This window comes from Lates calcarifer, linkage group LG4 (assembly GCF_001640805.2).
Source record: "Lates calcarifer isolate ASB-BC8 linkage group LG4, TLL_Latcal_v3, whole genome shotgun sequence".
Lineage (NCBI taxonomy): Eukaryota > Metazoa > Chordata > Actinopteri > Centropomidae > Lates > Lates calcarifer.
This window is the reverse complement of record NC_066836.1, coordinates 5151675-5174019: the sequence shown is the minus strand read 5'-3', so window position 1 is coordinate 5174019 and position 22345 is coordinate 5151675. Positions and strand designations below refer to the sequence as shown.

General features: G+C 40.5%; 2 protein-coding genes across 2 annotated transcripts; both read left to right on the top strand.

Moving 5' to 3' along the window:
* Positions 1–2458: 2458 nt before the first annotated feature.
* Positions 2459–7237, top strand: pex19 (peroxisomal biogenesis factor 19). The gene is made up of 8 exons (XM_018678136.2): positions 2459–2584; positions 3696–3784; positions 4165–4327; positions 4431–4516; positions 4600–4773; positions 4858–5028; positions 5274–5318; positions 5534–7237. Exons 1-8 carry the CDS (start codon positions 2521–2523, stop codon positions 5618–5620), a joined length of 879 nt encoding a protein of 292 aa, XP_018533652.1. The 5' UTR covers positions 2459–2520; the 3' UTR covers positions 5621–7237.
* Positions 7238–8406: 1169 nt separating this feature from the next.
* Positions 8407–22169, top strand: copa (COPI coat complex subunit alpha). Its single transcript, XM_018678137.2, has 30 exons — positions 8407–8622; positions 8998–9111; positions 9240–9313; positions 9695–9775; positions 9924–10000; positions 10772–10881; positions 12631–12740; positions 13544–13643; positions 14215–14433; positions 14775–14925; positions 15042–15108; positions 15219–15294; positions 15454–15536; positions 15788–16013; positions 16536–16674; positions 17291–17453; positions 17631–17777; positions 17867–18056; positions 18207–18302; positions 18600–18688; positions 18924–19047; positions 19302–19391; positions 19516–19619; positions 19837–19983; positions 20092–20232; positions 20417–20599; positions 20765–20875; positions 21024–21185; positions 21280–21474; positions 21765–22169. Exons 1-30 carry the CDS (start codon positions 8583–8585, stop codon positions 21822–21824), a joined length of 3669 nt encoding a protein of 1222 aa, XP_018533653.1. The 5' UTR covers positions 8407–8582; the 3' UTR covers positions 21825–22169.
* The last annotated feature ends 176 nt before the right edge of the window (positions 22170–22345 follow it).

The following is a 22345-nucleotide window of genomic DNA, read 5'->3' as shown; positions in this document are numbered from 1 at the left end:
TGACTCCCTAGTAATTGAGATATAGGGTTATCTGCACGTCTATTTATATCTTCTTTTTTTCATGGTAATGTTCACCTGGAAATAGGCTATACGCTATTAAAAATAAATTCTAGTTTTTAAAAAAATCAGCAGTTAGTTTTCCAAATTCACGAGATCATAATGACTGAAAAAATCATGTAAATCTTGAAGTTTCTGACTGGCTGCTGATGAAGAGAGAGATGTATTAATATTATAATATTATGTCAGTATTAGTAATGAAAATGTCGTCATTGTTTATTTTAATGCTTCTCCATCAGCGTTACTATCGACACGGGTCGGAAAAGCTAAATATTTATCGACGCTACAGTCTGAAACACTGCTTGCTTGCATTATTTGTATGTGTTGCTTAGCAACCGCAGCAGTAACCCCTGACAACCACCTTTATTTACCGAGAATTATAAATCGACGCGTTTCCTGAATGTTAAGAGGAGGAGGGGGACGAACCGAGACAGAAATGTGCCATTACATGCACATTCTTACAAGATTGCTTTAATTTGCTGAAACTGCTCACATCTCATTCCACATTTACAATCTATAGGTGGTCCATAATGTCTGGCACACTGTGTTTGTGTGTAAGAATAATAAGATTTATTCTATTCTGCTCTATTCCATCTTATTCATCATTCACATTTACTATTTAAAAACTTTATTTAAACACACTTTCATGATGTTCTAGTGTACTTTATTTTACACTATAACAGAACCCTATGAAAATGACATCTACAGGGCTTTTATTCTTGAAAAACATTTTTTTTTTTCTTGAAGAAAAAAAGATGATAGAAAAAAAATCTTTGGTAAAGATAGGTGCAGGGGTGGAGGAAGTATTCAAACATTCAATATAATAATATAATATGATAATATTCAATTTACCTGAAAGGAAAGTTATTAATTTATTGTTATCCAACAGTGTGCCATACACTAAAGCCACCATCAAAATCTTATTGTAGTACATGAAACTTAATCTGATCTTTAATCTGTAATTTTTCCATCAGTCTCTACCTCAGAAACCAAAGTTTACTCAAAGTATCAAAAGTAGCAAGTGAATGTCCTTGATATGGATAAATGCCCTCTATTGGTGTAATACATAATTACACAGGCCACTATTTTTGTACTATTTGTGCTATTTTAGGCCCTCTGTTGTAGACTGTTGGTGTGGACTGAAGTCAAGTCAAGTTTTAAGATGCTAAAAATTGTATATATTATATTACAAACAAATATCCATTTCCTAAGTACAAACTTTACTGTACTTAATTACATAAGGGAAACTGCAAATATGTCTCCATGTATTTATCCATACTGTGGCCTCAGGAGGAGTTAAAGTTGTCGACAAATATGTTATTAAACACTTACAATGGGTTCAGGTTGAGTGGGACACTTAAGCTTACGGATAGTTCACTGTGTGAGTGTTGATCACCAGTCACAACAACTGCTCTTGTGTTATTGCTGAATGCCATGTGGACAATAAACAGAGGTCTTGATTGGTGAAATGTCACAGCTGTGGTGTCACACAAAGGTTGTGATGAGGCTGGCATTAAAACAATTATTAAACAATAATCTAGATTCAACTTTTAAACACTCCTTTAGTTGTTCATGTCTTACACATACCAAACAATTAGACAAACAGACTTGAGGGAAAACAGATTCAAAACAATCTCCCACTCTGATAGTGTTATCTAATGTGGGACAGCGGATTTCAGATTGAGAGGGGAAAAAAATGCTCATAGCAATGAGTCAGTTTATCAAAACACTGAAAGTAATGATGTGACAATTAGTTGTTCATAATGACATGTCATTTTATATTAATTACCCTACATGAAATAACATTTACGTTGCCAGGGAAACTGGAGAAAAGAGAAGTGAAACAGAAGAGAAGAGGCACCAGGGAAATGTAAGATGTCCGTGGATGACAGACAGTAACACAAGCTGTAAGAGAACAAGACGAGAAGGTGTATTGTCCAAATCCACATTATTAAGGCTCTCAGACTAATTATACAATTCGAGTTAATCACTTTTTACATTTTAATATCCATTTCCATCTAACCACTGATTCATTATATTCAGTAGGAGTATACTTGATACCTGAATACCACATATCAGCTAAATTACAGTATGAATGCAATTTTTCTCAAACAGAAATGTCTGAATAAATATTATGAATTGTTTACTTGGCAATAACTGTCCCATTTTACCTTAAATCACTTTAAATCTGTCATTTATTAAATGCGTATATATTTGCCATAAATGCTAAGTAACGCGATAAAGTTAAGTGTTATCAAGATGTCAAAATTAAGTTATCAGCAGCTGGAAAAATTTTATTTTACGGTTTGTTTTGGGGGGTTTTCTGTGTATTTCTCACTGCTGCCACCAGATGGCGCCAGTTTTAAAGTCAAGTTCGTAGCTATGACGATCTAATTTCCGCGACGTTTTTCGTCAATTTTCGGAGACGGTGTTGCTCGGTGGGTGTTCGGTGAAGGTAGCATCATGGCGTCAGGAACAGGAGAGTCGTCCGCTGGACACGACGCAGAACTGGACGAATTATTGGACAGTAAGTGATGACATTACGTTTTTACATTCATTTACATGTTACTGACTTCAGTGCGGTTTGTTCCGGTTTAAAAACGGCACCGCTTTGGCACCGGGACCCGCTTCTCTCTCTCTCTTTCGCCCTCTCTGTGCGGTTAGCTTATGTGTTTAGTGGGACCTCTGTCCTGGGTCCCAAATATCGACAAATTATCGTCATTATCGCCTAAACGAAAGCAAAAAAGTTGCAGGTGGCTTTGTATTTCATCGCCATATGTTGACAGTGTCTGCAAACGTAGCTGTGATCCAGATCCACCGAGCGGCTTTTACACATTATGTATTTGCCCTTGAATTTATTTAATGGCAGTTGGATACAGTTTGTTGGTAACAAATTCTTGATGGGTATCTCAGCCTGTCTGCGCTCGCCTTTGTTTACTGTTTGTACGTGGTAAATACCTTGTTGGTGCAGTTAATGGTGTTTACTTACTGTTAACGTGTTGCAGTGAACGCAACATGGCTCTACTAGCAGTGGTGGAACAAGCACTCAGATCCTTTACTGAAGTGCAAACATCAATGCAACAATATAGAGATACTCCATTACACGTAAACGTACTGCATTCAAGAAGCTATTTAATAATAATAATAATTTAATAGTGCAGACGTATTCTCATCAAAATGTTCAAGTATCAGAAGTAAAGGTGCTCATTCTGCAGAACAATGTCCCTTCTCGGTGATAAGTCATAATTTTTCACTGATATCTGACATTTTACAGACTGAAAAGAGAGATCTGTAGATTTACCTTTCATAAAGAATTGTTAATTGCATCAGTAGTTTGCATCCTATTTCAATATCACTTGTAAACAGCTCCACCTTGACTTTTGATTTATACCAGTGAAGATAACAGTCACCTTGTTAAAGCTGCCAAATGCTCCAGAGTGGCTCCATGACAGAATCTTGATGCTACAACATTACCAGCAAGAAACATAAAGTATTTAGCAGGGCTTTGCAGCTTTGGACACATAAAATTGGAATGTGCTGCACAAGTTAAGAAATAGGAATGAGTAGATAATTTGGATGAATAACTCAGTTAAAAGTCCAATGACTGGTGTGGTTCTAATGTTGTCTCCGTCTTTCAGGTGCGTTGGATGACTTTGACAAGACACCTGCCCCTGCAGCCCCTGAACCAGCAGGTGCTTCCTCCTCAGCTGACAGTGGTGCAGAGAAGGTCTGTATGTGCAAAATCTATATAATCAAAACCCCACACTTCCTGAAGTGTATCTCCTCATCTAACTGGATTGTGCTTGTCATTTGGTTGCTGCTTGTGAATTAATTTTCAATGAATTTAGCTCAAGTGTCTTCAGCATCAATTAGTCTAGGGTATTTATGGTAGTAACTATGGTCAAGGAACCAAAATTGAAACAAAACATGTCTAGCAAGGATGGGGTTAGATTTGTTGAGTTCTGGAAAGTGTGCCTGTCATGGCACTGAGAATTAATTGCAAGATTTAAAGACAGCCACCAAAACATGTTAGATACAGTTTAACACTCACAGTCTTCCCCCAAGTCTCTAGAAAGAACCGTATGTGTTCTCTGTTTACCTGTGTAGCCACCCCTCCTTGAGGACTGCAAGCTCTTTGAGACTCTCTTCGAGGGCGAAATGGCTGCTCAAGCCAAGGAGGAGTGGGAGAAGGCCATGACTGAGCTGGCCCATGAGGAGCCAGAGTTACTGCAGCACTTCCAAAAACTGTCAGAGGCTGCAGGCAAAGTTGGTAAGGTCTTCAACTACGTGTCATTTGTGGTTTTCATATGTGCCCACTGCTTACTGTTGTTGTTTTTCCTGTAGCCTAAATGTTACCTATGTATCCTCTATAGGCACAGACACTGCCTCCCAACAAGAATTCACTTCCTGTCTTAAAGAAACCCTCCGTGGCCTGGCCAAAAATGCAGACAACCTGCAGGTGGGGTAAATCAGAATTGTTTTGAATCCATTCAATCCGATAATTAACAGTTTTCTAATCATATAGTATTTGTTCTCTTATAGTCAACAGGACTAGCTGGAGACGATCTTGTCAAAGCTCTAGAGGGCCTGGGATTGGAGGAGGGAGGCGAAGGAGGTGGTGATGACGGAAACATCCTGCCCATCATGCAGTCCATCATGCAGAATCTTCTCTCTAAGGAAGTGCTTTATCCATCTCTCAAAGAGATCACTATCAAGGTATGCCTTTAATTTTAATAGCAGTTACTGCACTCTGCGTGTCTCTTTCTGAATTTGTAATCTAATTGTCACTCATACTCACAGTACCCAGAGTGGTTGGATGCCAACAAGCCGAGCCTTAGCCGAGAGGACTACCAGCGCTATGAACAGCAGGCCAAAATCATGGGAGAGATCTGTAAGCAGTTTGAGAAGGAGGAAGAGGGGGCAGGGGATAAAGAGAGCACGTTCGAGAGCATCATGGACCTGATGCAGCAGGTACACACACTCTATATTTGACCTCTTGGTCAGTGAACAGTTCATTGTGAAGGAAATGGAGAAAAAGAAATCAGAATCAGTCTGTTTGTAGCTCTGTTACTGTGTCTTTAGCCTTGTGCTTCTTGAGTATTTGGATTGTGAATCTGCACATACCTATGTTAAATATCTACTACTATAACAGGAACCCCCATTACATCATCAGTGGAATGCATAGCTTACAAACTGTATAATGTTTTTGTTTACAGCTGCAAGACCTGGGCCAACCACCCAAAGAGCTAGCAGGCGATGCGGTAAGTTTCTACTGCTCTCGGTCAACAAAAACATGCATGTGTTGTGTATATATACAAACTTAGTGAACAGCTTGACAGGAAGATAAATTTTACTGGTGAAACATCATTTTATGTTAATGTTGACAAATTGACAAATTGATGTTGTTTTTTGGAATCTAGAGTATTGTCACTTTGCCCAGCTCTCACGTGACAGTATTCTTCCTCTTTCCCCCCAGCCTGCTGGATTTAACTTTGACATAGAGTCACTCAATCTCTCTGGAGGACCTGGGGCCGGGGCAGCAGAGCAGTGCTCCATCATGTGATGAGGTTGCGGCACAGTCCATCAGAAGCACTAGAGCCAGAGGGTCACTCTGTGTGCGTCAGCAATGAAGAAGAAGTGAGGGAAGGGATGACAGAGTGTGAAGCAAAAGTCAGGCAGGAGTGTGACCAGACCGTCAACACTGTTCTCTCTCAAGTAAGAAGGTGTGTGGATGGCGAGAAACATCAGGAGGAGGCACAAAAACCAACAGAAACCACACACACACACAAACACACTCTCTTCTTGGTAAAATCACTGAACGCACAACTGAGAACATTTTAACATCTCTGCAATAGTTTGTCAGCGGTTGCCACAGCTCCTTCACAGTTTAGTTTTAATAGCATTCCTTTAAAAAGAAAATACCACTGCCAGTTACCACATTGTTTTTACATACTGTTTAGCCTCATGGTAAAATATATCAAACCACTTCACGGGTATAAACGGTGCCTTTGCAAAATGACTTTAAGTTATTATTTTAGGTCTCATGATAAAGTGAATATTCTGCTACCATTCAGCTTAGCACTTCAGATGATAGAAGTAATGTGAATTTGCGAGATCATCTAAGGTTTACACCAAGTTTTTGATCATTCTTTGGTATTTCCTTTAACTTAAAAACGCACCTCTGATTCTGTACAAGCTGTAGAGGATTTGACTTAACGATTTATTAACATGTAAAGGAACTGGAAAAAAATGAGTGTTCATTTATTCATTATTTAAAGAATTAAAAATACTTGAGAAGATTGATCGCTTCGTGAAAAGTTCCTAGCACTTAACTGTAATTCAGCCTACTAATTTAATGAGACCCATCCCGTGTGTGTTATTGCTCCCCAGTCCCAGGTATTGATTTGAGGTGATCGAGATGATGATTCCTGGATGCCTTTGCTGTGGTTACAGTGATCATTATAGTGTAGAGTTACTGTGAAAAGTGCTTCCCTTGTGCTTCCCAGTGTTTTTTTATGTGCAGAGTGGTGTTTTCCTTAGTATGGGGTCCCTGCTAGGAAAGAAAAACATTTGAGTGGATTTCAGGAGTGTTTACCACCTGATGGCATGTACGTATTTCCTCTGTAGCCTCCATTAAAAGTACATAATGTTCTTTCTGGAAAAGCTGACAGGCAGAGTGCTAAACATCACATTGTCTCACATGATGAGATAAACATGTCTATAATTCATGCAGATGCACTGCTAGATAAGGCCGTCAGCAGCCTGTTTTTAACACATTCTGGCTGTGGTGGGTGCATTTGTTTACCTGCCAGTTTTCACTGGTTGCCATTGCCAGTGGACAAAGGTTTACCGCTGTCACCATAGAGAGAGCTCTAGAAAACACATGACCATCAGCTCCATCAATAACTGTATAATAAAGGGGTACTACTGTGAAAGGATTCAGCCAGCCATGCACTGAAAAGAGATCAGATTTACATCAAACACAACTGAGGAGAGGCTGCTGTGGAGGTCCACAAAGCCCAATGATTTTCATCACCAAGGGAGGGGGGTGCAATCTATTCAACTCTCAGGGCCGATGCAAACATGCCCAGAGTAACGTTTAAAAAATGCCGCCTGTTGTTTGACACTATTTTGTTTCGTTTTGTAAATATATGAAATAAAATAATGATATATTGCAAAATGTTTTTTGTTGTTGTGAATTATTAGTCATTGTTTTACATTAATAGTAGCAAATGGTATTAATATACAGTATTTAAACACAGTGAGTAGCGATAAAGATGATGGTAAGTGACAAGCTGTGTTCATTTTAAAAAGGTAATAAAGTAGTTCAATTCTTTCCACCTCAACCAGCTGCATCATTAAAATGCTGCTTATACTGTAACATTTATATAATATTACATTGACTGGAGGTATTCTGCTGCACAATGAGCACTTTTAAGTGAACCTCACCTATACTTAAATTATGGTATAATTAGTGGTATTATTCATTTTTCAAAAATAGAGATCCAAATACTGTACTTTGAAAAGTAAAATATTAATTCAAAGTCGACTAACTAGCTTTTTGTGGAGCTTTCAATTTAGTTTTTTTGACTTTGATTTGCACAACTGAGCAAACTCCATCCCGTGATGAAGGCAATAAGATGCAGAAGAAAGTCAGGAATAAATGAGTAGTGACCATTTAGTTAATTTACTCTTTCCAAGGTCAGTGGTGAACTAAATACTGGTACAGGAATTGCAGAGATTTGCAGCTTGAATCTTAATTTTGTAAACAGCAGCTGGGAAAACAATCTCACCACAAGGTCCATTGAGTAGCCGCTGTGCAGCTTTTAATCATATCACATGATTATCAGTTTACTCAGTTGCTGTGGAATTGTAGATGTTCTTGCTTTTATTTTTCTTGAGCACTGAAAAATCACTTGAGAATCATATTCCATGACTGAAAGCTCCAGAACAGCTACTAAACTGACTTTGTTTTCTCCTGAATAACTATTCATAAGCCCAGACAGAACTTAAATACTCAAGAGAGTGGGAAAATGAACATCTACATTTCCACAAACAAACTCTATTTTCTTATGAAGATCGTATGATTTTACAGAAAGCTCCAGAAAAGCCACTTAATGGACTTGGTGGTGGGGCTGCCCAACAGTGCAGGTATGACATCCAATGGTGTGATCAATTTGTTGTCTCATAGTTTAGACTGTATAGATTTAGACTATATAGATGTGTTATGACTATATTTTCTCCGCAATCCGATTGTCAGTTCAATTCTAGGTGTTGTATTTCTATCCGCCGCCGCCGTGGCGTTTTCTGCGTCAGATTTTCACTTCACAACTTTATTGTCCACAGCCGGAAGACAGAACGGACTACGTGTCAGGAAAAAGGAGAATCGGCTAATAAATGGGCGAAGGCGACCAGGCCGCCTGATTTACCCTATTTCTGGAGTTTTTCATCTGTTTTTATGCTTGGTGTGGAGTTATATTTTACCGGAGCATTAATATTACGACCTGTACGGCTACCCAGTGACGATGTTAACCAAATTTGAAACGAAATCGGCCCGTGTTAAAGGTAAGAGATTCGCCAGCTGCGGTTAGCATAGGAGCTAACGTTAGCTAGCTGGCGTTATCCGGCTCAGGTCTTTATTCTGTTAAATCCGTGTCTGTAAGTGAATAAATGTCTTGTTTTAAACGGCTCTTGTACGATAAACTCGTTGTCTGCATCATCTATATCATGTCTTATGATCATATATGAGGTGAGGTTGACACTACCTTAATATTTCTTTAGCTATCTATGCTAGCTAACGTAACAAACTACTCTGTTTAGTTAAGCTTTACAAGTTAACACGGTGTCTTTGCTTCATATACGTTATAGCAAGATGACCTCTAAACTGTTCTATTTGCATGTGTCATTATAAGATAATTGATCAGCTGTTACAAATTTTAGGCCTAAGCTTCCATCCCAAAAGGCCATGGGTTCTTGCAAGTTTGCACAACGGAGTCATCCAGCTGTGGGACTATCGGATGTGCACGCTGATTGACAAGTTTGACGAGCATGATGGTAAACAGTGATGTGGCTTATGTGGAATATTATTATTATATACGTACATATATATACATAATTTCTTTCAACGTCCACAGTGTGGTCTTGATAGAGATGTGATTCAACTGACGTGTCTTCTCCCATAGGTCCCGTCAGAGGAATCGATTTCCATAAACAGCAGCCTCTGTTTGTGTCTGGAGGAGATGATTACAAAATCAAGGTGAGACTTCTTTTGCCATGAAGGAATGTCACAAAGCCGCCAGGTTTGAGAAAAAATATGTTGTTCTTGCAAAGCCTCTCTGCAAAATTATTGTTTGTAATATGTTTTACTTGCTGATGTCCATATCTCAACAAAGGATCTAGATGTTAGAGTTGTAATAGTCAAGGAGGGATAACTTGGGAAACAAACATTATGTGTTTTAGTGGCTGATTTGATCTGACCTAATTCAGTGGGGGCTATAGCAGAGGCATTCATACATTGATGTTTTATGTTACTGCTATGTTTTGTGTATTAAAACATCTATCATATTAATATTCAATAGAGTTATTAGAAATCATTAATGTGTTATAAACACTAAGTAAATATTGCTGTTTTGACCAGGTGTGGAACTACAAGCTGAGACGCTGCCTCTTCACCCTTCTTGGACACCTTGACTACATCAGAACCACCTTCTTCCACCATGTGAGTTATTCTGCCATACGCACGTTTTACATATATTTCATCAGTGATTTTGAGGGCCAGGTCAACAAAGACTCGGTATCTTGTCGTCCATGTGAAAAATCATTTATCCAAAATGAATGACTTATTCAAACAATTTCTCTGTCTGTAGGAGTACCCCTGGATTCTGAGTGCCTCAGATGACCAGACTATTCGCATCTGGAACTGGCAGTCCAGGACCTGTGTTTGGTAAGACCCATTGTAAATTGTTTTCCCTGTACTGTGTACTAATTTTGAAATTTTGTCAGGTTTTGAGTTTAGAATATATATTTCTTCTTCTCAGCTTGACACTGCTATTATCTGTCATTTGCCTACATAGAACTTGGTTGCCTTGGAAATCCTAGAAAGTTTGTGAAATACAGAAAATAACACAAGTCCTTGAAAGATGAGAGAGTGAACAAATGGCTCTTAAAGCTTGATTATGCTCAGTCAAATTTATCATAGTGCCAGATCTGTTCTGTTGCATCATAACAACCAGCCACATTTGCTCAGGGACATTTGTATTGATATAGTATTAGCAGTTTTAAGCCGAAGAATTTACCCAGAATATCTTGACTCTGAAACATCAGGAATAGATGGTAAGGTCTGTGACATCTGTTTGACATAACACCATGATGTTTAACCCACAAACATCCCAATTTTACATCTTAAAACCATTAAAAAGTCCTAGAATAGAACGTCATAAAAGGTACGTTTACATATTTCACAAGTTTACATGTGACATTTCATATTTCTTCAGTATGTCTGTTCTCAAAATTAATGTGTTTATCATTTTTGCATTGTTACATTTTATGTTAAGCATGGAAGGAACTCAGTAAATCAGTCTTCATCACCCTCAGTCACTGCTTTACAGAATTTCAGTGGAAGCTCTTTAATGATCATTGACCCTGAAACAAAGCATTAAGGTGACACGTGTTCTAAAAATTCTGAATGTACCCTGTCTTTCTTTTTCATCTGCAGCGTGCTGACTGGGCATAATCATTACGTGATGTGTGCCCAGTTCCATCCATCTGAGGACCTGGTGGTGTCAGCCAGTCTGGATCAGACTGTGCGAGTGTGGGATATCTCTGGTGAGGGCTTGGGGATGGTGGACAAGAGGACAGTGGGTTGGGTTTGGGGGAGGGGTCGTAGTGGGGGGCAGAGTGGTACAGAGGCCAAGGAAGAAGTGGGAGCAGGACGAATATCAAGTCCTGGACCAGTTCTTCTTCCTCTCCTACTTGTAGAGGACAAATCTCTGTGGGCTGTTTGCAGAAACACCTCTCCTTTCAGGACAGGCAGAGGCGAGGAAATAGTCAGAGACAGGTAATGTCAGAGCATATTTATAGTGTGGTATTTATTAATGAAATACTACACACTGTAAATAAGCATTCTGAATGAGGAAAAGGTTTACAGATCAGAAAGGAGTAAGATGTAGTAAGACTTGAATAGGAAGTGGGAGAGGTGTTTCTGTGCCTCTGCATGCTCTTAAAATTTTTGTTGTTGGTGTCTCTGGCTTCTTGTTTCTTGTCCTTTCATCTGCTTGTCTTCTCACTAACTAAACCATTAACTGGCTCACATCTGCTGTCAATTTCTTACACATGGACATGCACAAAATGTGTATCTGTAACTGTCTTCTGTCCTGGGGATTTATCTGCTCTCAGATTTTCTATCATTGAGCATGACTGCATCCATCCATACTTTTTTAATGAACTCCTAGATCACATGACGTCATTGCAGGATCTACGGTTTTTAAGCTGAACTATTTATGCTGGTTACTTTGCACACACTTCCATTATCAGAAGTCCATACTGCTTTCCTTACTGTCATTTTTAGTATTTGTTTTCATTCATTTAAATTGCATCAAGAAAAATAACAGCCATCACTACTAACTGGTTTGAAAATGCATCTTTTACAGACTTAAACTTCCTCAGTACTGATGTTAAAATGTTCTCATACTCCTCCTGGCATGACATTTGCACGGCAGACTCTACTACTCAAAAAATAACATGAAATATACAATGTTTGTATTTCTTTTTGCCATAGTTGCCATATTGTTATCAGCTTCATCCCTAACCCATAACTGTAACATGCCAGAATCTATTAACTCTGCATGTAACTCAAAATATCCTAAAAGAAACATGCACGAGCTTCTAAGTAAACAAATTCCAAAGCTCATTTTCCTGCCATCCAACGCCCCATCAGAGCACGTCTTTACAACAGCAGCCACCACCCACCCCACCCCCATCAGCCAAGACCACACGCACTCCCTGTGTCCTCCTTATCCCATGCTCTCCCTGGAAACATCCACACCTGCACATGGGTTCCTAGTGCCATTTCTTTCCCCCCCGTGTCATCTCTCCTCGCTGTTGAACTATCTGTTCACCACATTCTTTTAATGGGCAGGAATCATGAATGCAAGCTGTGTTTTCTCAATCTTTTTTTCCTGATCTAATTTGAGTCTGGGAAGTAATCAGTAATCTTGCTCTTTTGTCCAATCAAATCATCAGTAATTGTGACTTTCTTCTGTATGCCAGTGATTCATTAACCCAATCAACTTACCGCTACAGCCATGATTGTTTCCAGACTCAAGTTTGCAGGGAATGAGAAAAGCAGAGGTTGTGTTGGTGTGTTTCAGCCCCCTGTGTGTGTTCAGTGGTCCAACAGTTCTCCCTCCTTAAAATTACCTCCTGTACTCTCTCTGCTTCCACGATGTAGTTTCATATTTGATTGTTTTGTTGACTTGTATTGTCTTTTTCTTCTTTCTTGTGCTTGGGTTGTGCCCTGTGTAACATGAATATGGCTCCCCGCCTTGCACATGGTGCTCTGAATGTTGGTTCCAGGTCTGAGGAAGAAGAACCTGTCTCCTGGTGCTGTGGAGACGGAGGTGCGTGGCATCTCCGGCGTGGATTTGTTTGGTGCCTCAGATGCTGTAGTCAAGCATGTCCTTGAGGTGAGCAACAACTTATTTGTTATTTTATATAGCCTGTTATGGTGTTTGAGTGAACTAGACTTTAAATTTGACAAGTGAGTGATGGAAAATTCCTCATCTGCTTGAGGCACTGTGCTCAATGGAAACCTGTTGTCCATGAATTCTCAGGGAGGATGTAATTGATGGTCTTTGTGCCATGCTCTCAGCTGTAACGATCTTCTGCCTGAAGCTACAATAAAAAATCCTCTTATTAAACATGAAATGTATCCTTTCCACTGAAAAGCTGAAGAGAAACAAGTGAGCATTGTAAAGAGATTTTCCAGTCACTGACTTCCAAGTTTCAGTCCTGTTCATGGAAAATACCGTGAACAGGGTTTAATTCAGCAAAAGTGGGCAGCTCCCTGAATTACGTCATGTTCTTCTGAGTGTTTTTGACTCCTAACTTATTACTCCTCAAGGTCAGGAAATGTCCATCCTAAGGAAATAAAATTACATTGCCTGGTCTGGGTTTTAACGTCAATAACAGGCACAGTCAAAGTTTCATCTTTGGACTTCTGCACCTCTGATGGAGGTGGCACAGAGAGTGAAAAGGGATAATGATTTCAGCAACTTGGGGAATCTACAATATACTTTTCCTTAAGTCCAAAAATGAGCATTTACTGGAGAATAATGGTTTGATTTTAATTAATATCTTGGTGACATTAAAGTACATTTTCCCAGAGAGGGCAGTTAGTGTTTTAGTATTGAGCAAGCCATCAGTGTTAGTGCAAGTGAAGGATTTTTGTTTGGATTTGTGTGAGTTGAAGTTGTGTGTCTGTGTCCAGGGCCACGACCGAGGGGTCAACTGGGCAGCCTTCCACCCCAGCATGCCTCTCATCGTGTCTGGAGCCGATGACAGGCAGGTCAAGATCTGGAGAATGAATGGTGAGTGATGTTACACAGGGCACTGGCTAGCATCCACTAAAAGCCCTCTGCCCTTTATCCATCAAAACTGAAACACTACTGACAGTTTTTGTCATGAAAAAACTATATTACAAAATAAAGGCAGTCCATCATCAATGTGAATGTTGATAGAAATCATGTTTTTCATCCTCTGGTCCTTGGTCTCACTGCACTTAAGATGGCAGGTCACAGGATATTTTAACATCAGCCATATCACATGTTCAAACTGAGCTCAGGAGAAGTGGTTTAAGGTATTATGCTCCCTATAAATATAAGGAGCTGCAAAGTGCAAATTTTGAAACTGAAAATCTCTCATTTTACATGTATTTAAATGGTATACGTTTATTCTTGTTCACAGGTCTCTCTACCTGTTTAAAGGATTAGATAAAAATAAAATAATGCAGTGCAAATACATCTATTTTTCTTTAAATTTAGATACTGATTGTTTAAGTTTGTTGTTGATATGTAGATAAACTTAACTTCTAATTCTGATTCACTACCTAGTGTTTACATTTCTCATTTCATTTTCCTCTAACATCTTCCCCCGGACTAGAATCTAAGGCATGGGAGCTGGATACTTGCCGCGGACACTACAACAACGTGTCCTGTGCCGTCTTCCACCCACGTCAGGAGCTCATCCTGTCCAACTCTGAGGACAAGAGCATCCGAGTGTGGGATATGTCCAAGAGGACCGGAGTGCAGACCTTCCGCCGGGACCACGATCGCTTCTGGGTGCTGGGAGCTCACCCAAACCTCAACCTGTTTGCTGCTGGTGAGTAGTGACCCTGATCTGCATCTGAACATATTTAACAAAATAAACTTGGTATTCTGGACAAGGAAATTACACTCCTTTTATCTTTGTGAAGACAAAAATTTGTTGTGAACCGATCATTCTTTTTTGCCATGCAAGAAAAATGGCAACATTTAAAGCCCCTAAATGTAAAATGTTCTTACTTTTATAACTGCTGGCATTGTATTTTACTAGTAGTAATAAAAAGATACTGATCAGCAATAGCAAAAAATTAGCAGATGTGAAACTCTCCAAAAGGGAAAAAAATACAGTATGTATATGTGAATATTTCACTAAAAGATGGTCTGTTGTGTGTCCTTCAGGTCATGACAGTGGCATGATTGTATTCAAGCTGGAGCGTGAGCGTCCAGCATACGCCGTGCACGGGAACATGCTGTACTACGTCAAGGATCGTTTCCTCCGCCAGCTGGACTTCAACAGCAGCAAGGACACTGCTGTCATGCAGCTACGCAGGTAGGTAGCTCTCTAGTGGTTGTAACATGCACTGCAGCCACCTCAACTCTCATTCTGAAAAGGTTTGTTGAGATAAATGATTGTAACAAGTCATGTTTTATGTTATCTTGTCCTAGTGGGTCCAAGTTCCCAGTGTTCAGCATGTCTTACAACCCTGCTGAGAATGCTGTCCTGCTCTGCACTGTAAGTATCTCTCAGTCAAAACACACTCACACCCTGATAACTTACTGTATATTCCGACACACGTTTATAGTTTTCCATGTATCTAATGTAATGCTCTATACCACCTGCAGAGGGCGACCAACCTGGAGAACAGCACCTATGACCTGTACTCTATTCCCAAAGAAAGTGACTCTCAAAACCCTGACGGTACTGAAACACCACAAATAACAAATGTTGTATCTTTATCTCAAACTTTGTTTTGTAAACAGTGATTTTTTTGTCACTTAAGATGCTGATGCCAACAAGTTGAATCCCTTTAAATATACTGTGGTCAGTGACTAAAGTACAGATTCTGTCTTCTCTCAGCACCGGAGGGGAAGAGGTCGTCTGGTCTGACAGCAGTGTGGGTGGCTAGGAACAGATTTGCCGTACTGGACAGAATGCACTCTGTAAGTTCATTTACAGGTTTACAAAGTAGGGAATGTGTTAAAAAAAAGAACGAGAGAGTAATATGACTCACATTTCATCATGAGAGGGTGTTTAGTTCTTAAAAACAATTTGCAAATGTCTGACAAATTGTTGTTTTACCATCCATATTTTGATTTAAATCATTGTGAAGAATGATCAAATGAAGTCACCAGTCTGATAAAGCATAGAGTTTGAAATCTGCTCCTCTAATATTATTTCCCTCTCCTCACAGCTGCTGATAAAGAACTTGAAGAATGAAATTGTGAAGAAAGTTCAGGTGCCAAGCTGCGAGGAAATCTTCTACGCAGGAACGGGCTCACTGCTGCTGCGCGATGCCGACGGCGTCACGCTGTTTGATGTGCAGCAGAAACGCTCACTGGCCACCGTCAAGATTGCCAAGGTCAAGTACGTGGTGTGGAGTGCCGACACCAGCCATGTGGCTCTGCTGGCTAAACACGGTGAGCAGATAAGATCAAGTACAGACAAAGATACTTGTCAAAGAACCACAACATCTTTATCTTGTTTGTGCTGCCAGGGCTGAGGCTCTGAAACAGCTTTTGTTACTGAGCTATGAGCCCTGTTTGGACAGACTTAGAATAACCAAGGGCAGACAGTAATTTGATTTCATCCATGCTCACCCTCAAGCTGGTAAAATGATTTTCTGGAGGTTGTGGTAATCCTCTGATCAACCACACAAATTCATCAACAGTGCAGTAAAACTGACATATTTTGTAACTTGAGATACAAAAGCTTCTTCTCTCATTTCAGCTTTTTTGTTGCATCAATTTATGCTTAGTCCCAGTAACTCACACATGAAAGACGATGCTATATTGACAAAAAATAAGTAGTGTGATGAAAACCCATTTAAAGACTAGTAGTGCCTTTTCTCAGCTGACCAACAATAGTTCACACCTGTCGTTTATCTCTGTAAATTCTTTTTAAAATGCTTTTGAGTCTAAATCTCTCTTTTCATCCTGCAGCCATCATGATCTGCAACCGTAAGCTGGAGAGTCTTTGCAACATTCATGAAAACATCCGAGTGAAGAGTGGTGCCTGGGACGAGAGTGGAGTCTTCATCTACACCACCTCCAACCACATCAAATACGCCCTCACCTCGGGGTATGTGCTGCTGGCATTTACTTATCAGGCATTTAATGGCCACACTGGCAGATCCTGACACTCACCTGTTAGTTTAATTTTGATCAGTAAACTAGATATGTAGAACAGAAAAAGATCTTGCTGAGATAGCACCATTGTGGCTGGAAGTATAGACATACAGAGCCAAAATGTACCAGCTTGACTCACTGGTGGTTGGCACACATTTTCCAGTAAACATTGTCCTGACCTGATTTCAAAGATGAAAGAGTTTTTCTATAGTGCAAAGACACCAGAAGCACAGACTGTATGAATGTTTATTAGACGACATGTTAAAAATCCTGTATTTTAAAGTATACAGACTTCTCTCATTGCATTCTTTGCTTTGACTTTTCCTTGATACCCAGCAGAGGCAGAGGTGGTTCCATCATTTAAAATGTGAAACAATCACCACTTAGATTTACCTGTCTAACTTTATATTTGATTTGAAAACAAAAGAAATGTTTTTGTTCTGTGTGTGTCTGTCTTCCCCAGACAAGAAAAACTTAAGATGGAAAGATTATACAGTTTAAAACCAAAGTGAGAGACAAAGTTTATTTTTTGAAAATCTTAACATGGTATTTTGATTGTGGCTCTGCAGTGATCACGGCATCATCAGGACACTGGACCTGCCCATCTATGTCACCCGTGTGAGAGGAAACAGTGTTTACTGCTTGGACAGAGAGTGCAGGCCGCGCGTCCTCACCATCGACCCCACAGAGTACCGCTTCAAACTGGCCCTGGTCAACCGCAAATATGATGAGGTGGGTCTGTGGTGATTGTTGTTGGTGTGAATGGATGATGGGAGCATCATTTCCTCACATCTTGGCAGTATTGTATTTTATAATAGAGATTTTTGACCTTTTGAATCTTGTACTGACAATGATTTTGCTCCTAAATACTAGTTCTGACATCATTCCTATGATGGTTGTCCCCTTTAGGTGCTCCACATGGTGCGTAACGCCAAGCTGGTGGGCCAGTCCATCATTGCCTACCTGCAGAAGAAGGGCTACCCTGAGGTGGCACTGCACTTTGTCAAAGATGAGAAGACTCGGTTCAGTCTGGCTCTGGAGTGTGGCAACATCGAGGTGGGTTGCTGCTACACAGACTGTTTAATTAGGTCACTGTTTCTAAAGTTGACTTTTTTTCAATCATTTCTTTTACTCCATACTTCCAGGTGGCGCTGGAGGCAGCCAAGGCTCTAGATGAGCGCAGCTGCTGGGAGCGTCTGGGTGAGGCAGCGCTGCTGCAGGGTCACCACCAGGTTGTGGAAATGTGCTACCAGAGGACCAAGAACTTTGACAAGCTCACGTTCCTGTACCTCATCACTGGCAACCTGGCCAAGCTGCGCAAGATGATGAAGATCGGTGAGTGATGGGGACTGTAGGATTTTTAGACTGAAGGATTTTTTGTTTTTACCTTGTTCTGCAATTGATATAGTGATTTGGTGAAGGTTTGTCTCTTGAGTGTCAATTATCTTACAGTATATCTAATATCTGTGTGCTCTTTATGTGTAGCTGAGATCAGAAAGGACATGAGTGGCCACTACCAGGCAGCCCTCTACCTGGGAGACGTCAGCGAGCGGGTCCGCATCTTGAAGAACTGTGGACAGAGTGAGTTCAGTCGTCTGTTAACTACAGTATATTCAGTGTTCTGCAACCCACTTTATCCTGTTCATTGAGGCGTAGCTATCTGCATACTTCTTTGTGACTAATGCCCAATTTTAAACACTCTCCTTTTTAAATTTTAATTGAAAGTATTTTTAAAAAATCATTCAAAATTCACAGTTTCAGTTTCTACCACATCTCAAATAGGCTTTCCTCTCAGTACTGCTGGCAGCATCTCCTCTCTTTTAAATTGTTAACAGAGAAGCAAAGAGCCAACTCGTGACTGTTTGTGCATGTTTGCAGAGTCTCTGGCTTATCTGACTGCAGCCACCCATGGGCTGGATGAAGAAGCCGAGGCGCTAAAGGAGACCTTTGACCCAGAAAAGGAGACGGTGTGTTTGGAAAACATTCTCTGTACCTTCATACACATAACATGCAGTCTGAAACAGAAATGGTGCACTCAGTAGTTGTTTTTTTTCTTTTTAAGTGTAGCACAGTATTTTTTACTTTTCTTTGACATTTTCAGGTGCACCATAATCTCTGACAGTAAAATCACTCTCATGTTATTGGATAATACATAGATTTAATAATACAAACAATTTAACAATGGTGGATCTTGTCTTGTAGGTGCCAGAGGTTGATCCAAACGCACAGCTGCTGCAGCCCCCTCCACCCATCAACCCTCTGGACACCAACTGGCCCCTCCTCACTGTATCAAAGGGCTTCTTTGAGGGAGCCATTGCAGCTAAGGGTGAGTCATCAGCCTTGACACATAACAGATGCGTATATACATATACCATATACATTCATATATACAGATGTCCATGTTCCTTTCAATAAAGACAGCTGATCAACTATGACATGTTTTCAGTTAACTGCTCTTCCAGTACACACCAGTGAGAGGTGTTTTCCATTTTTAAAAGGCTTTGAAATGAAATGACGTTACTTGTATAAGTTGTGGCTGTTGACTTTGCCAGTGTGAGAATAGTATTTTTTCTGTTGTAGGGAAGGCAGGTCAGATGGCTGCCGATCTGGACATGGATGCCTCCGGAGGCGAGGGCTGGGGAGACGATGCCGAGCTCCAGCTGGATGAAGGTAAATTAATCCAAAAAAATGTTTTGTCCAGACCTTTCAGTGAGCAGACTGGGCCACATCATCAGTACTGTGGCGTTGTATGAATTGAATAAATTAATTATGTTTCCCATTCTCTGTCTGTCAGATGGCTTCATGGATGCCCAGGAAGCATTGGGGGATGATGGAATTGGGAAAGAGGAGGGAGGAGGCTGGGAGGTGGAGGAAGACCTGGACCTTCCTCCAGAACTGGTAAGTGGAACCACATCATTACAAATTTCTTCCAGGGTTACCACTAGACACAAGAATACTGTTGATAGATTTCACCTCAGGTGGGCAGCCTACATTCTGCCAACGCTATTTTCAGATTTCACATTTAACCTTCCAAGAAATGAAACAAGCCACTGAGCTTCCGAATCTTGTTACAATTATCTTATTACAACATCTTTGCTTTGTTTCTAACCATCAGGACATGCCAGCTGGTGCAGGTGGTGGAGCAGAGGACGGCTTCTTTGTCCCACCGACCAAGGGCATGAGTCCATCCCAGATGTGGTGCAACAACTCCCAGCTGCCGGTGGACCACATTCTGGCTGGTTCCTTCGAAACGGCCATGAGAGTACGTAATGAGTGTGATGTTATTTTGCATTACTGGATATGGAACTGGATATTTTTCTTTTATTTACGCATTATACTGACATTTACTGTTCACTCCTCTCTACCACAGTTGCTCCACGACCAGGTTGGAGTTGTCAACTTCGGCCCGTACAAAACGCTGTTCATGCAGACACTGTCAAGAGGCCGCACCTGTTACCTGGGGCTGCCTTCCCTGCCCTGCCTGCGTAGCCATCCCCAGAGGAACTGGAAGGTACAGCTGTTTTCTTTTTGTCATCTCTTAATAACAATTACAGTATGTTCCCCTGAGTTTGGTAGTGATGTACATTTATTTTCTAGTGTTTTGAGATGTTTGCGTTAATTTTATTTAAAATAAAATTTGTAATTAATCTTTGCCTATATCTGGACCTACTTTTCTGTTTTTCTTTATTTTTTAGGACTGCGGCGCGAAGCAGGGCCTGCCTGCTGTGGGCCTGCGCCTCTCTGACCTCATCTCCCGCCTGCAGCAGTGCTACCAGCTGACCACTGCTGGACGATTTGAGGAAGCTGTTGAGCGCTTTAGAGTCATCCTGCTGTCTGTACCTCTGCTGGTGGTTGATAACAAACAGGAGATTGCAGAGGTGAGCACCAGGCCTACTTTGAATTACATTCAGATAAATCTTAATAAGCACAGTATACGCCTGTTAAATTAAGTAATATAACTCACATGTACACCTAGATATATTCAGATCTTTGACTGTATTAAATGTGCATCTCTCACCTTTTTGTGATTGTGTGTGTTTCAGGCTCAGCAGCTGATCACAATCTGCAGAGAGTACATAGTGGGTCTGACCATGGAGACAGAGAGGAAGAAGCTGCCTAAAGACACATTGGAACAGCAGAAGAGGCTGTGTGAGGTAAACATCTGTGCCTTGACTAAGCCTCAAAGCTGTTGTAGGCTCACCGTAACCAAAACCTGCCAAAGTTACACCTTGGCGATTAACTGTGACACGTTTTATTCCTAAGCATAATTTTCTGATGTATGTGTGTTTTGTTTCCTTGCAGATGGCTGCTTATTTCACCCACTGTAATCTCCAGCCTGTTCACATGGTGCTGGTGTTGCGCACAGCTCTGAACCTTTTCTTCAAACTGCGCAACTTCAAGACAGCTGCCGGCTTTGCACGACGCCTGCTGGAGCTGGGGCCGAAGCCAGATGTTGCACAGCAGGTTGGTTGTGCAACAAATCCCTAAAATCACTGACTGGGATTTTTACAGTTTTCTTATCTCTTATTATAATGTTGAATCTCTCCCTGCCCTTCAGACCCGCAAGATTTTGGCTGCTTGTGAAAAGACCTTGACAGACGCCCACCAGTTGAACTACGACCCCCACAATCCATTTGACCTGTGCGCTGCCTCTTTTGTCCCCCTGTACCGTGGACGCCCTGTTGAGAAGTGCCCTCTGTCTGGAGCCTGCTACTGTCCTACATACAAAGGCCAGATCTGCAGGGTCACACAGGTAGGTCTGAACAGATGTGTACAACTCCTGTCAACCCTGAGAAGCTCTTCAATATAATAGAATACATTTTATAAATGTAAAAAATAAGGAAATTAAAAAAAACAATACAACAAACAATGCAATACAGTAATAAAAACAATGGAAACCTTTCATGTGCTCACCTGTTGTGTTGCATCAGAGAGATTAGTTGAGGGCTTCTCTGTGGTTGTGTGGATATATCCAAAAAGACTAGTTGGTGATTATATTATCCAGTTTCCCCCTTGTAACTTTAATTTCACCATGTTTTCTAGGTGACGGAGATCGGTAAGGATGTGATTGGACTGCGTGTGAGCCCACTTCAGTTCCGCTAAGAGGACAAGAGATGAAGAATCTGTTCAGCGAAACACATCCACACTCACTCTGTAGTAGTTATTGACATGAAAAATTAAAGCAGATATATTTACGTTTGCTCACAGTGATATGAATCCTCTTAAAATCTTTGAACTGTCTTATTCCATGCACCGTCTATCCTGCAACAAATCTTTTTCTTGTAACTGCTGCAGCACCATCTCTGTGCTGTGGCTTTATTATTAGAGCTGTAAACCTAACTGTTGTCTCTTTTTCTGACTTGTATGAGATGAATAATTAAAAATGAGCAGCACTGCTCTGTGTATCTGGGAAATAAATGAATAAAAATCCCTGTCTATGACCAGAAATATTGTGTATGTGTAGCTCTTTCATGTTCTTGATGTGGTTTTGGAGCCATTGTGGTTCATTTGAGGTTAACAGACTTAAAGAGGAATGGGTTTACTGTGTATATAAAAGTGATTTAGGAGTATTCAAAGTTCAACACAGGTCTGAGTCATCAGGGAAGTGTATTAAATGTACAGAG